The sequence below is a fragment of the Misgurnus anguillicaudatus genome, chromosome 18 (assembly GCF_027580225.2).
Source record: "Misgurnus anguillicaudatus chromosome 18, ASM2758022v2, whole genome shotgun sequence".
Lineage (NCBI taxonomy): Eukaryota > Metazoa > Chordata > Actinopteri > Cypriniformes > Cobitidae > Misgurnus > Misgurnus anguillicaudatus.
The window spans coordinates 33,692,448-33,707,500 of NC_073354.2; the positions used below are offsets into that span (position 1 = coordinate 33,692,448).

Below are 15,053 nucleotides of genomic sequence, written 5' to 3' on the forward strand. Positions count from 1 at the left end.
GAGCAAAACGACCCCAGTAAATAAGTTTAGTTTTTAGACCAAAAATATCCAAATTAAGTGATTTTGTGCATAAAACAAGCAAACAGGTGTCTGCCAATGGGGTGGGTCAATTTTTCTTGAATTTTTCTTGAATTTAGTGTTTAAGAAAAATGTTCAAGATTTTTTTGCTTGTTTTATGCACAATATCACGTAAAAAATACTTAGAATTTTTTCTTGAAAATAATTTTTTGCAGTGTGATTTTCAAGCAAATATAAATATATCTAAAATTTCTTAAATTAAGATGCTTTTTCTTGATGAGCAAAATGCCATAGAAAAATGGGTCTATTTTTTTAGACCAAAAATATAAAATTTAAGTGATTTATTTGGCAAAAGAATCTGCCAATGGGGTGAGAAATTTTTTTTTGAACATTTTTCTTAAACACTAATTTCAAGAAAAATTCAAGAATGCCAAAAAAATCACTTAAATTTGTTATTTTTGGTCTAAAAACTAGACTTATTTTCTTGGGTCGTTTTGCTCATTAAGAAAAAGCATGTAATATTGAGAATGTTTAGATATTTTTGCTGAAAACAAGACAAAAATACTAAGAAAATGTTTTCTTGAAAATCATTTTTTTTATTCTGTAAAGACAATGACTTGTTAATGATTAATGTTCATTTAACTTTGAACAAACTATTGCCAGTGAATAACATACATTTAAATCTACAGTAAATAACTACAGCATTTTTTATGGTGTAAATGTTAAGTATGTAAAAGTTTATGATGAACAACCATGTTTTATTATTTGATTACACTGTAAAAAGTGATAAAAAGAATCTTAAAGGAAAACACCACGGTTTTTTTCAAAATTTTCGAATTGCTGCAAACTAAGTGCTCTTCCCCCATACAATATAGTTCTCATTTTTATACGCTTAAAAACCGCCACGTTTTATTTTGTGCCACCATACTTACTCGTGTCACTACTCATGTAACAGTCTTTAAATAGGGAAAACATGGAAGTGTTTCGTGGCTTCTAAATTCATCCCTGTTTGGATCCTAAGGAATGAATGGGGCTAGGCTAAATGCTAACACATTCACGACGCGCTGTACAAAGATGTGTACACATTGAATAAAGATAGGTATGTATTCATTCGTTTAAGTTGACTTTAGAACATAGTTAAATATTGAAAAACTGTGGTGTTTTCCTTTAAAATTTCATTTTAGGTGAAAAATTTAAGTTGATCCAACTTTTCACTTTTTACAGTGTACCAGAAAGCTGGACAATGGTACAAGAACGTCTATGCAGATTAATTTTATTTTCATTTTAGATTTCATGATTAAAGATTGATGAAGAATGACGTGTCTGATGGTCAGATGTGTTTTTAGTGATATTGTGTGAAGTACGTTAAACTTTACGGTTTGTTGGACTACCTCAGAAAACAGTGAAATAAAGAATAATTGTATTACTAATGTTATCTGATATGAAAGGACTGATGGGGTATGAATTAATAGATTGTTCATTTGAGTTTTAGACAATCTTTTTATTTTAACAACTTTGCGATATCAAAAGGAAACTGCTAATATTTATTTATTTTCAGTTCATTTAAAAACACTTGTATGTCAACATTTATTTATTATATGACCTGTTGAATATATTGTTGAAGAGTATGTTGTTCTGCTGAAAATGATTAAAGATTATTAGGGCAACATTTTTATTTGGTATTAAACAATGTTGAAATGTGAATGTACACTTAAATGTTAAATGTGTCTTATAGATTCTGTTTCATTAAAACCTCACCACAGTGTATTCAGTTTTTGATGCTTTGCTTCTTCTGTGTCTGTGTAGTTTTGTATAATATTTGAATAAAAAAAAGAATTCTTCATTTAGACGCGTTTGTTGATTATCACATTCAGCATAAAGTTTACACTGCAAAAAATTACTTTCCTACTTAGTATTGTTGTCTTGTTTTTATTTTGTTTTTTAGTAGAAATATCTAAAAAAATTCTTAAATCAAGCTGTATTTTCTTTATGAGCAAATTACCTAAGAAAATAAGTCTAGTTTTTAGACAAAACATATCTAATTTAAATGAATTTGTGCTTAAAACAAGCAAAAAAATCTGCCAATGGAATAAGACATTTTTTGCTACATTTTTTCTTGTATTTAGTAAATTCAAGAAAAAAATTTATTATTCCATTGGCAGATTTTTTTGCTTGTTTTAAGCACAAATTCACTTATATAAATTATATGTTTTGTCTAAAAACTAGAGTTATTATATCATTTGCTCATCAAGAAAAAACAGCTTGATTTAATTTTTTTTTAGATATTTTTACTGAAAATTAGTGCAATTGTAGATCTATAAATGTGAAGTGAGATGAGAGGTCCTGGCATCAAAGACAACGAAACTGCAGCTGACCGGTCAATGCAGGCTATTATTGAGCAAGTAAAAAAGAAAAACCTTCCTGTTAATCTCATTTCATTCTCCACATGTCCTTAATAAATTGCAACAATAAACAATAAAAGTGAGAAAGCGTGCAGCTCTGTTTACATCAGGTGTCTTTGGTAATTACTATTATGTCCACTAACTGCCTTTTAGATGTTTGTTTGGCAGACAAAATAGCCCCGGGGTATCATGCACCAATTTTTTTAAGGGGGCACAGTGTGACAGCTAACAGAAATGTGTGCACAAACAGACATTAAAAGCAATGTTCAAACCTTTTTCTTGGCACCCCCACTTATATTTCTAACAATCTGTGCATTTATCTACAAACCCACCATAACAAATGTTGTGTTAAATAGCTTTTATGTAAAAAAATATATCCGCCCTGGTGTCTATTGATATCTGGGGTAATTCAACTGATCAGAATAATGAAATATTGGCAGAGGTTTTATCAATTGTGCCATTAACCCCTTCAGACCTGTTTAATCAGTGCGCCTGGTTTTGATTGGTTAAACAGCATTTTAACCACAAAACATGATGTCCAGTGAATGCTGGATCTGAAGGGGTTAATGCATTTGTACAACAACTGCATTGTAATTAAATTAACATAATTTCTAATTAATAAAAATGACAAAAACACGCGATTGGTGGTAATCTACAATAATGCTCATGGTTCCCACACCTTAGCTAACTTCGAATTCAAGGACCTTTCAAGGACTTTCCAGGTCCAATACCCTCAAATTCAAGGACTAAATGTGGGGAAACATTTTAAGTGAGAGCAAGGTTACATCGTGTTACCATTTAAGATACATAGTTACAGTTCCCTTTCGAGGGAACTCGTGCTGCGTCACTGCGGTGACACTTTGGGGACGCCTCCAGGGGTAACTGCGTCTGAATGTGTATATCAAATTCAATGACGTGGGAGCCAGGAAGTATATCGCTAACTGAAATATTGCCAAAGACGGCGTTACAGGGATTCAGGAAGTATGGTAAGGGAGACGCAGCGTCTCGTTCCCTTCTCAGGGAACAACAGTTACAGTATTGTTCAAAATAATAGCAGTACAATGTGACTTACCAGAATAATCAAGGTTTTTAGTATATTTTTTTATTGCTACGTGGCAAACAAGTTACCAGTAGGTTCAGTAGATTCTCAGAAAACAAATGAGACCCAGAATTCATGATATGCACGCTCTTAAGGCTGTGCAATTGGGCAATTAGTTGAATTAGTTGAAAGGGGTGTGTTCAAAAAAATAGCAGTGTGGCATTCAATCACTGAGGTCATCAATTTTGTGAAGAAACAGTTGTGAATCAGGTGGCCCCTATTTAAGGATGAAGCCAACACTTGTTGAACATGCATTTGAAAGCTGAGGAAAACGGGTTGTTGAAGACATTGTTCAGAAGAACAGCGTACTTTGATTAAAAAGTTGATTGGAGAGGGGAAAACCTATAAAGAGGTGCAAAAAATGATAGGCTGTTCAGCTAAAATGATCTCCAATGCCTTAAAATGAAGAGCAAAACCAGAGAGACGTGGAAGAAAACGGAAGACAACCATCAAAATGGATAGAAGAATAACCAGAATGGCAAAGGCTCAGCCAATGATCACCTCCAGGATGATCAAAGACAGTCTGGAGTTACCTGTAAGTACTGTGACAGTTAGAAGACGTCTGTGTGAAGCTAATCTATTTTCAAGAATCCCCCGCAAAGTCCCTCTGTTAAAAAAAAGGCATGTGCAGAAGAGGTTACAATTTGCCAAAGAACACATCAACTGGCCTAAAGAGAAATGGAGGAACATTTTGTGGACTGATGAGAGTAAAATTGTTCTTTTTGGGTCCAAGGGCCACAGGCAGTTTGTGAGACGACCCCCAAACTCTGAATTCAAGCCACAGTACACAGTGAAGACAGTGAAGCACGGAGGTGCAAGCATCATGATATGGGCATGTTTCTCCTACTATGGTGTTGGGCCTATTTATCGCATACCAGGGATCACGGATCAGTTTGCATATGTTAAAATACTTGAAGAGGTCATGTTGCCCTATGCTGAAGAGGACATGCCCTTGAAATGGTTGTTTCAACAAGACAATGACCCAAAACACACTAGTAAACGGGCAAAGTCTTGGTTCCAAACCAACAAAATTAATGTTATGGAGTGGCCAGCCCAATCTCCAGACCTTAATCCAATTGAGAACTTGTGGGGTGATATCAAAAATGTTGTTTCTGAAGCAAAACCAAGAAATGTGAATGAATTGTGGAATGTTGTTAAAGAATCATGGAGTGGAATAACAGCTGAGAGGTGCCACAAGTTGGTTGACTCCATGCCACACAGATATCAAGCAGTTTTAAAAAACTGTGGTCATACAACTAAATATTAGTTTAGTGATTCACAGGATTGCTAAATCCCAGAAAAAAAAAATGTTTGTACAAAATAGTTTTGAGATTGTACAGTCAAAGGTAGACACTGCTATTTTTTTGAACACACCCCTTTCAACTAATTGCCCAATTGCACCGCCTTAAGAGCGTGCATATCATGAATGCTGGGTCTTGTTTGTTTTCTGAGAATCTACTGAACCTACTGGTAACTTGTTTGCCACGTAGCATTAAAAAATACACTAAAAACCTTGATTATTCTGGCCAGTCACACACTGCTATTATTTTGAACAACACTGTACATACGTAACCCGAGATGTTTTCATGTGTCAAACACAACTGTGCAAAAAAGCATTCTGGTATGAATCAACATTTGCATACAGAAGATATAAGCATTTAAAGCGAACAGTGTAGCATGTGTGCTTAAAAAGTCTAGAATTTTTATTATATTATCCTACACTACACAGGGAATAATATGGATTTTTTCCCAGAAACCTTCTTGCATAAACGTGATTCAAGCACTTTCAATTGCCTGTATCTATGTATGTTTATTTTTAAAAACTTCCCAGGGCCTTGAATTTTTTCCCCAGATTTACAAACTTTCAAGGATCTCAAGGACTCGTGGGAACCCTAAATGCTGTAACTGATGCTTTTAACTAATTTTCTTTATCTTTATTTATATAATTTTTGGCCATTTTTGCCTTTATTTAACAGTGACTGAGGAGAGGACAGGAGAGTATAGGGAGGAGAGAGGGTATGGGATCGTCAAATGACCACGAATCGAAATCGAGTCGCTGAAGGTGCGAAGGCACCACATGTGCCCAGTACACCATTAGCTCCAACATCAATTTTCATTTTAATTGTATATCATTTTTAAAACGTTTTTATATAAAATTATTAGAGGAATGCAAAATAAAATGACTCAACTAAAGGTTTGTAAGAAAATATCACTGCCTGCATGTATCTCACATCTGACAGTGAGGAACGTGCTAAAGATAACAAGAGCTTTAAACAACAAACACAAATCCTACCTCATCCAGTCAATTAACCGTTCAATATGATCCGTCACGGTAAATATAATCAATAAATAATCTCTAGGAGATTTAGGCATTAACGTGACAAAACTGTCAGAGCTTATGTGACTGAATCATTACTTCACCGATGACAGATTCGGTTCAAATCATTTAAAAGGTGTGTGAGTGCTCAGTATTGACAAAGTCCAACATCCTCCTGAAAGCTTTTCAAAGGCTTTATATTCTTACAACCAATTTACTGAAGAACTGTCTTAGCAACCTATTAACCTTGAATTATATGAGTTGTTAAAAAGGCAAAGGATCAGTGGTGATAAAGTATTTGAGATTGCTTGGGTTAGAGTTTATAACATAGGCCTAAAAACATAACAGCATCTTTTAAATAAGAAGCTTGGCAGTACAAATAGGCATGTGGATAGCGCCTGTTTTAGGGCATTTAAGTCTTGCAAAGTGACAATTGGGAAAATAAATTGCTGCATAAATGTGTCAACAACTTAAACAGGCACACAGCAAGCGTGATTTGAATCTTAATATTCAACAGGACACACAAAATCACGTCTGAGCGTTCAATATTTCTTGTCATGCTGGGTTTGGAAAATAAAATAAGTGGCTTGTTTTTGTTTATAAATGCTACATGGGGTATATAGTTTTTTGTAGGGTTTAGTTGGTAATCTCAAAATATTGACTACACTGGAAAAATATATTCTTATGTTTAACTATTATTTAATTATTAAAAGATCCTTAAACCAACACATATTCATTCAAGAAGCAAAAGCATTGATGTCTCGTTTCAAAGAAACCAATGCTTGTGACTTTCATGAGTTAAATAAATAAAGCCCAAAATGGCCGAAAAATCTATTTCTTTTTATTGCCAAAAAAGGTTGGAAAATAAGCTAAATACATTTTGTAGCAAAAGAAAAACTTGAATATATTTTTGAATTTGAAAATATATTTAGTTTTAACCTTTATATTTTAACACATTATTTCACGGGCAACAAATACATTTCTAATTTTACAACCCATATGGCAAAAAAATATATTTTTCCTGGCCAAAATATAAAATTTGTATAAAAGTTAAAAGTATAAGCATAAAATGTAAATGTATAAGTATATTAATGGGTATAAAATATATTAAATGTAATATTTTCAAATCTGTTATTTTTACGGGTTTGTAACATACAAAGTTTTTCTTCTAATATTAATGTGAATATAAACGTGAATATAAATGCGTTTAAATATATTTGTTTTTACAAATATATTCTAAAATATACAAAAAATGGCCAAAAAATATATTGTTGAAAAATAAATTTTGTAAACCTACTGTATTTCCATGATCTCACTGAAAGTTTTGAAAATTTGATTAATTTATTCGCGCACGAAATTCAGCTTTTTTTCATGCCTTGAGCACGAATGTCTTTTTCGTGCCACTTAGCAGGAATTTCTATAAATAGTTTTTTGTATCTGTGGCACGACTTTCTTTTTCATGTCATTTTATGTATTGCTTTCTGATTTTTTCCTTCTATTTTCAAATCATTTTAGCTTTGGGTTGGGGTTAGATTTGTGGTTTGGGTTAGGATGTCTAAAAATGTAACAGAAAGTGATTCTAACCCCAAGCAACAATGGTAAAAAAAATAAGAAAAAACTATCAGAAAACAATACATAAAATGCCACAAAGAAGAAAGTTATATATTTTTGGCCATTTTTAAAAATATATTTAAAATTATATTTGAATTTTTTTTCTATATGGGGCTGTATGTCAATGAGAACCGAAAAATAATCTCATTTAAAATGATAAACAATATTATTTTCTTCCGCCACTGCCAAACAGGTATCTTTCTTGTTTCAAGGCAAACCATCTGAAAGCAACACATTAAAATCTTGCTTCTAAAATGAAATACATCTTGTTTCAAGAATGTTTAGATAGAAAATGTCAGAAAAATAAAAAGGAATATTTTTGCACTGTATTTAGTTTACTTTTCTAATCCACTTTTGTAAATAAAACCAGAAACCTTGTTCAAAAGTTTGCTTCTCTTATATAGTTTATCACATCCATGTAATTTATATGATAAATAATAAAGCGATAGATCACAAAACCACACATGTGGATTTTAAACATCATCGTCACACTTGTCGAGAAGAATGAAAATATTTGTGTAATAACAGGACAACATCAGAAACATATTGACATTTTAATGGACTGTCAAACTATACAAAACCAATGACTGCTGTCATCCTTCAATCAAACAGCTTTGAGAATCGATTATTTTCACACTGATTACGTCACGCTGTAATGATAATTATTCTTATCTAATCATTATTTTTAGCCAATAACTCATTGAATTACTGTCTACCTCAGGATCATTTCTGAGAGATGTTGGCTTGTGCAAGGACATTTTCAGATGGTTTGATGGTTACATGGCCTGCCGGATCTGCTCCAGGTTTTTCTCAATGTTGTCAAGAACTTCCACAGCAGCTTGAGGAATTCTGGTCCCGGGGCCGAAGATACAGCTGACGCCGCTCTTGTACAAGAAGTCATAGTCCTGAAAAGAGTTTCACAAACAGATATAAAATCCACCCTTTATAGCAATGCATTCAATGCATTCACTTTCAGGTCTGTTTCATAAGAGTTATTGATGTGTTTGAATACTGATGGATTAAATACTAAGGTCTAAAACTTTTAACTGTTTTACACTGCAAAAAAATGATTTTCAACTAAAAAATTCTTAGTATTTTTGTCTTGTTTTCAGTAAAAATATCCAAAAATTCTCAAATTAACACACTCTTTCTTGATGAGCAAAACGACTCTTAAGTCTAGTTTTTAGACCAAAAATATCAAATTTAAGTGATTTTGTGCGTAAAACAAGCAACCAAATCTGCCAATGGGGTGAATTTAGCGTTCAAGAAAATTTTTCAAGATTTTTTTGCTTACCCAATTGGCAGATTTTTTTGCTTGTTTTATGCACAAAATCACTTAAATTTGATTTTTGGTCTAAAAACTAGACTTATTTTCTTGGGGTGTTTTGCTCATCAAGAAAAAGCATCTTATTTAAGAATTTTTAGATATTTTTACTGAAAATAAGACAAAAATACTAAGAATTTTTTCTTGAAAATCATTTTTTTGCAGTGCATTCCTAACATGCCATCTTAAAAACACTGCATACAATTAAGCAAATCATCCCATATGGCAAAAATATATTTCTTTAACCAAAAATATATTTTAAATATATGCTAAATAAATTTTGTAAAAAGTAAAGCTTAATTAAATATATTTTTGAGTTTTACCTTTAATATATGAACATATATTTCAAAATGTATTTGAGGGGCAGCAAATACATTTCAAATTTTACAACCCATACAGCAAAAAAATTTATTTTTTCGAACCAAAATATAAAAGTTTGTAAAGTATGTATACAATTCATAAAGTACATTTTTGCAGATGAAAATATACTTAATTTTAACCATTTCAAACCTGTTAACAGGTTGTTAACATACAAAGTCTTCTTCCAAATTCCAATGCAATGTTAATATAAATACTTAAAAATATATAAAATACTTTTTATTATATATAAAAAAAATTATTCAAAATATTTTTAAATATATTTCAAACTATACAACAAATGGCCAAAAAATAAACTGCTGAAAAATAAATTTTAGTAAATATATTTAAAATATATTTCAGAAAATATCTTTTTGGCCATTTTTGTATAATATATTTAAAATGATATTTGAATTATTATTTTTTTGCAGTATGGGATATGCAATTTTGTTCCCTTAAATAGACAAATCCTATATGTGCCTCTGATATGCACTCTTTAAATTGGTATACATTTTCAAAGGGTACCGAAGAGTAGTATGCAGTACCACAGAGCTCTGGTACAAGCAAACAGATTACGTGTATGAGCTGTGGATTTCTCAAGTCTTTTTAAATAACTGAAGACTTTATATCCACTATCCACACTCACTACATGCAGCCCGGTCATCTCATCTAACACTTAATACTCATGTAACGGGATTCAGGGAAATGTTAAGCCGAAGCATTCATACATCAATGCAAATAAACATACTGTGAACTGAAATGTAAATAATGCACATGGTTCACATGAGTAAGCACAAGAAGACCCATGAAGGGTGCAGTTGGAAAATAGAGCGATTGAATAAAGTTGTGAGTTTTAATGTTGCTTTTTTTTAAATCATTGGAGTTACAGCACATTGTACATTAAAAGCTGCGTTTCATCATCTGTATTTGTTTACAGTCACGGGCCACAGCACCTCCCTGTGATACACCAGCGTGTAAAAATTGAATTTGCATTTCTAAAGCCCCACGCTGCCTTTTAATTGGGTCATTCTGGTTGCTGTGCACTATTCAATGTCCATACAGCCTCATTATGTTCAGATCATTATGATGGAATTTACAAACTGACTTTATAAAGATAACAAGTATACATGAATGAATTACTGATATTACATAAAAAATTGTTTGCATGGATTTCAATTTAGCTTGGGCTTTAGTTATTGAATCTGACTGAACACAATCAATACTGTATGAACTCGGGCAATATCCAAAATGACTTTGATTAGATCAAGTGCTAAATGTTTGCACATTGTGGGATTTTCCGCTATATCCAATATATTCTTATTTTTTATTTGTTTTATTATAGTTTCCGTCTGTATTTTTTAGGGGCTAAGGAGGGAAAACATTTTTAAAGGAAGAGGAATATTTTTATCAACACATTTCAGTTCTGCTTGCAATAATATAAAATATATAGAAAAAATACTAAATAAAAAAATACTAATACTATTATTACAATACAATAAATATATCCAATAAATTAATTTAAGGATTTGTGCATTTTACCATGTTTTCTTGAGCATTTTTTATCAGGTTCTTATGTTTAGTTTCAGTCATTTCACTTTAATGGTTATAAAAAGGTTATATTAGTCAGTATATTTAAATAAATATAAATATGCCTTATTTGAAAAAAATCTGACTTTAGTCATTTCATTGGTATTTAACACATTTGAATGTCTTTCGCTGCAATACCCTCTAAGTGGATGCAAGATTTTTTGGGCAAAAACCTCTAGAAACAAAATTGCAACACTGAAAAAAATTATTCATTGAATTTAATCAATTTTTTAAGGTAGGTGGTTGCAATCAATTTATTTAAGCTACATTTAAACAAAAGTTTTTATATTTTGTTTTACTTTAATAATCTTTTTTGTTTAAATGTAGCTTAAATAAATTGATTGCAACCACTTACCTTAAAAAACTTGATTAAATTCAATGAATTTAAAATTAAATTTAAAAAGTTTAATCACAAATTAGGTGGCACTGTGATCCCAAGACGAACGTGAAACACAAGCTGGGTTTCCATCACACTGATTTTGATACACATTTTTAAGTATCGCATCAAAAACGAGTGATGGAAATGGCAAATTTTGAATACAAATCCCTTAATTCGCAAAAACTTTTTATGCTCGCTTGAGGTGTTTTTGTGCTAAAAAGAATAAATGCGAATCATGGGAGATGAAAATGCATTGCTGAATAAATTCTGAAGTAGCGAACATTAAACCCACGTGACTGATAGTCTAGCTGTATCAGCTGACATTGTCTTTACCATAAATGGGGCTTGACGTAATCTTAAATGGACCATGGCACAATACTTTTTTAATATGTCAAATAAATCTTTGGTGTCCCCAAAGCACATATGCGAAGTTTTAGCTCAAAATACCATATAAATCATTTATTATAGCATGTTAAAATTGCCACTTTGTAGGTGTGCGCAAAAATGTGCCGTTTTGGGTGTGTCCTTTAAAATGCAAATGACAAATTCAAACACTGATCACAATGATGGTGGTTTATTGCAATTTAAACTTAAATGTGCTTTTCTCTGCACTAAATGACAGTGCTGTGATAGTGCAGATTAAGGGGTGGTATTATTATATTAAGAGCTCCTTATGACATCATAAGGAGAGCCAAATTTCAACGACCTATTTTTTCATGTGCTTGTAGAAAATGGTTTACCAAATCTAAGTTACTGGGTTGATCTTTTTTCACATTTTCTAGGTTGATAGAAGCACTGGGGACCCAATCATAGCACTTAAACATGAAAAAAGTCATGGCACCTTTAATGCAAATGCTGCTAATGCATCTATCAAAAATCTGCATTTCTTTATCTGTGCACAGCATTCAGTTTGCCAATTACAACCTGCACTGCTAGTAAATTTATAACTTGCCCAATCGTAACTATATGCAGTCATGTCTCCATTTTCTAAGCATGCCTTGTTTTATTTACTGTTGGTTACCAATATCACCGTCATTCGCTCAAACAACCTGATGGAAACTTCGCATTTGCTTTTCTTTTTTGTAAATAAAAAAAAAGATTTGCTTCACGTTTCAATAGAAACCCCACTAGTCTTTTGATGTGGCGTCAAAAAAGCGGTATTGCTGAATGGCCTGAGGCCGGGAATAAGCGAATTTGAAGGCATTTGATAAATGTATATTATGTGCCGAGAGCATTCGGTTAATATAATCATCTCATTTTTGTCGAAGGGGGTGTTGTGTTCTTTATTTGCCTTAGGTGTAGCTTAATTGGGAGAGCACTACGAAAGTTGCATGTTTGCAAACAGGTGATACCTGTGGTGGAATGACGCCCCCGCAGATGACCAGGATATCCGGCCGGTTGAGGTTACGTAGCTCTTTGATGAGTTCCGGCACGAGGGTCTTGTGACCGGCCGCCAGCGTGCTGATCCCAACGCAGTGCACGTCTGCGTCCACAGCCTGCTGAGCGACCTCAACCGGAGTCTGTCGTCATGGAAACACCAAGCAGAAATAACAGGTATCAGAAATTGCAATGAAATGACCTGAATGCAGGATGCACGACACCATTTGAAACCCCCAAAATCAAGTCACTGATTATGATTCACTCATTATACTGATTTTGCCATGTAAACGAATGGCTAAAAATAGCATCTCCCAACCTCCTTCCCTGGGTTCACTTTAAAAATATCTCCACCATAGAAAACATCATGAGGTTCTTTTATCCCCAGTAAGAGCTGTATTTATAACCCCAATCATGTCATGACCTTGCGTTTGATGTTTTGATCTTTAGTGGACTACAATTATGAAATCTTTTGTGGTCATATTGGAGACTGGTGGTCACCTTTACATTCTTTCATTTGGCTCCAAAACGATAGTGCCCCATTCTTAAAGCTTCAAAAGGCACATCTATCCATCAAAACTAATCCATACAGTTATTAAATGTCTCTGAATGTGTTTGGCTGAAGGGAGGAAGTCATATAAACCTAAGGAGGAGTAAAATATGGGCTATTTTTAATTTCTGAGCTAAACTTTTCCTTTTATAGCTACATCATGAATGCATATTCACTAATACAACTTCAACAAACCTGGAAAAGTGGACCGACATCCACGTCGAACCCGAGATCTGCGAATCCAGTGGCGATGACCTTTGCCCCTCGATCATGACCATCCTGACCCATTTTGGCCACAAGCAGACGGGGGTTCCTGCCTTCATGCTTTTTAAACTCTACAACCCTGTAGGACAAACAAGAGCTTACTTGCATTACAGTATTCATGCGGTGTAGTCATGTTTCGGTCATAGTGTCGAATGCATACTGCACACAAAACTGGCAAGAGCCTTTATGAATTTGCAAGCTGTAATCTTTTAAAAAGCATGCTTTGCATAAAAGCGTCTGGGTGATTCTCGCGAAATTAAACTTGTAAGGTGTCTTGAAACATTTTGATAAAAAGTAAATGCAAAGTGGGAGTATCAAAATAAGAAGCACACAGTTACAAACATCTCTTCTACAAACATTTCAAATGACATCATTCAAACCAATTTTGGTGTTTTTTCCACATATAAGGGGAAAATTTTCATTACCGAAACGTGTCCATGACTGGATTTGGGCTCTTTGACATGGAAATAATTATAATTAAAAAATCTTAAAAATTAAAAGCTTCAGTGCATGTTATACTATAAACATTTACATGTAGTGATCATTGGTAAATGTTGAGACAATAATAAGGAATATAAATGTGTCCAAGACCAATTTTCTCACCCTCCGCAACAATTTTCAATCATTTTTAAGGCCCTCAAGGAACTAACGTTAAAATTTTTTTTGGAAGGGACATAATTGACTGTGACACTCAAGATGGCTACCAGGTAAGCAGTTCTTATTTTTTCTCTCCAGGTAAAAGTTAAAATTTTGTTTGTCATAGTACCTAGACAACTTTTTAGTTCTCATTACCGAAACATGAGTTTGTAAATGCATATATTTAATGTAATATCATGTTATGGTAATGATATTTTTTATAATGATAATCTAAAAAATTTAAATAATTCTATAGGAAATATTTTTTTAAATCCTCTAAAAATAATGGTTCAGACCTTAATCTTATATGTGAAAATAAAGAAAATTGGCTACAAGGGCTTTTTAAAAAAAATCTGATCCTGGACACCTTTTAAGTCTGGATTTCTTGATAATCACCTGTCTGCTGAATGAATTAATGCATGTAAATGTAAGATATCCTAGACCACTAGTTAGTGAAATATCCAATGATTTGTTTGTTCTTGGCCAGTTTATGACATCATCAGTCAAAGTACACCCTAAAGTTCTCTATGGAATTACATGAGCACATTTACAGAAGAGAAATCTGTGAACTCTGACCTGTTGTGTGCCAGGGCGATCTCCTCATGTTCACCGAACTCGTTGCGGTACGCTCCGCTCACCATACGCGTGCTGGCCTTATGCTCCCCGAAAACAGATTTCATGGCATCTGTGATCTCCCCCACCGAACATCTACAGAATCCAATCAAATCAACACATAGTTACATTGTATTTTGGTATATAAATAATGTCATTTTTTATTCAGAGGTAAAGTGGTTGAAATCCATTTCCACATGGTCAAGGCAACTGAAAAACCAAACACACTGACTCAAAGTCATTCAGACAAACTTTTAAAAGTTTATAATAAGCTCAAAGCCTCAAACCATCTATTTCCAAAAAGCACATGGCTTTAAAAACAACCCGGTTTTTGATGAGGAGAGACATCGCACTTTTTTGTGTGACTCTTCTGATTCAAACAGCGTTGCCTGCAGACAGTTTTTTTTAATGGGGTGATCAGAGGGGTACAGTTAAAAAGTATGTGCCACGACTAAATCACAGGGTAACTGCAAATTTAGCTGCAGATGATTAAAATGAATATTTGGCATTGGATGGAGGA

The 15,053-nt window shown here is 33.2% G+C and overlaps 1 protein-coding gene across 1 annotated transcript in view; it reads right to left on the reverse strand.

Annotated features, from left to right (window-relative positions):
* Positions 1–7,987: 7,987 nt before the first annotated feature.
* Positions 7,988–15,053, reverse strand: part of mmut (methylmalonyl CoA mutase) — a 31,663-nt gene continuing 24,597 nt past the window's right edge. The window contains exons 10-13 of the mRNA XM_073856366.1: positions 14,498–14,626; positions 13,217–13,364; positions 12,447–12,614; positions 7,988–8,352 (exon numbers count right to left, since the gene is read on the reverse strand). Of these exons, the coding sequence (XP_073712467.1) occupies positions 8,224–8,352; positions 12,447–12,614; positions 13,217–13,364; positions 14,498–14,626 (574 nt within the window). The 3' untranslated portion in view covers positions 7,988–8,223. The remainder of the gene's footprint in view (positions 8,353–12,446; positions 12,615–13,216; positions 13,365–14,497; positions 14,627–15,053) is intronic.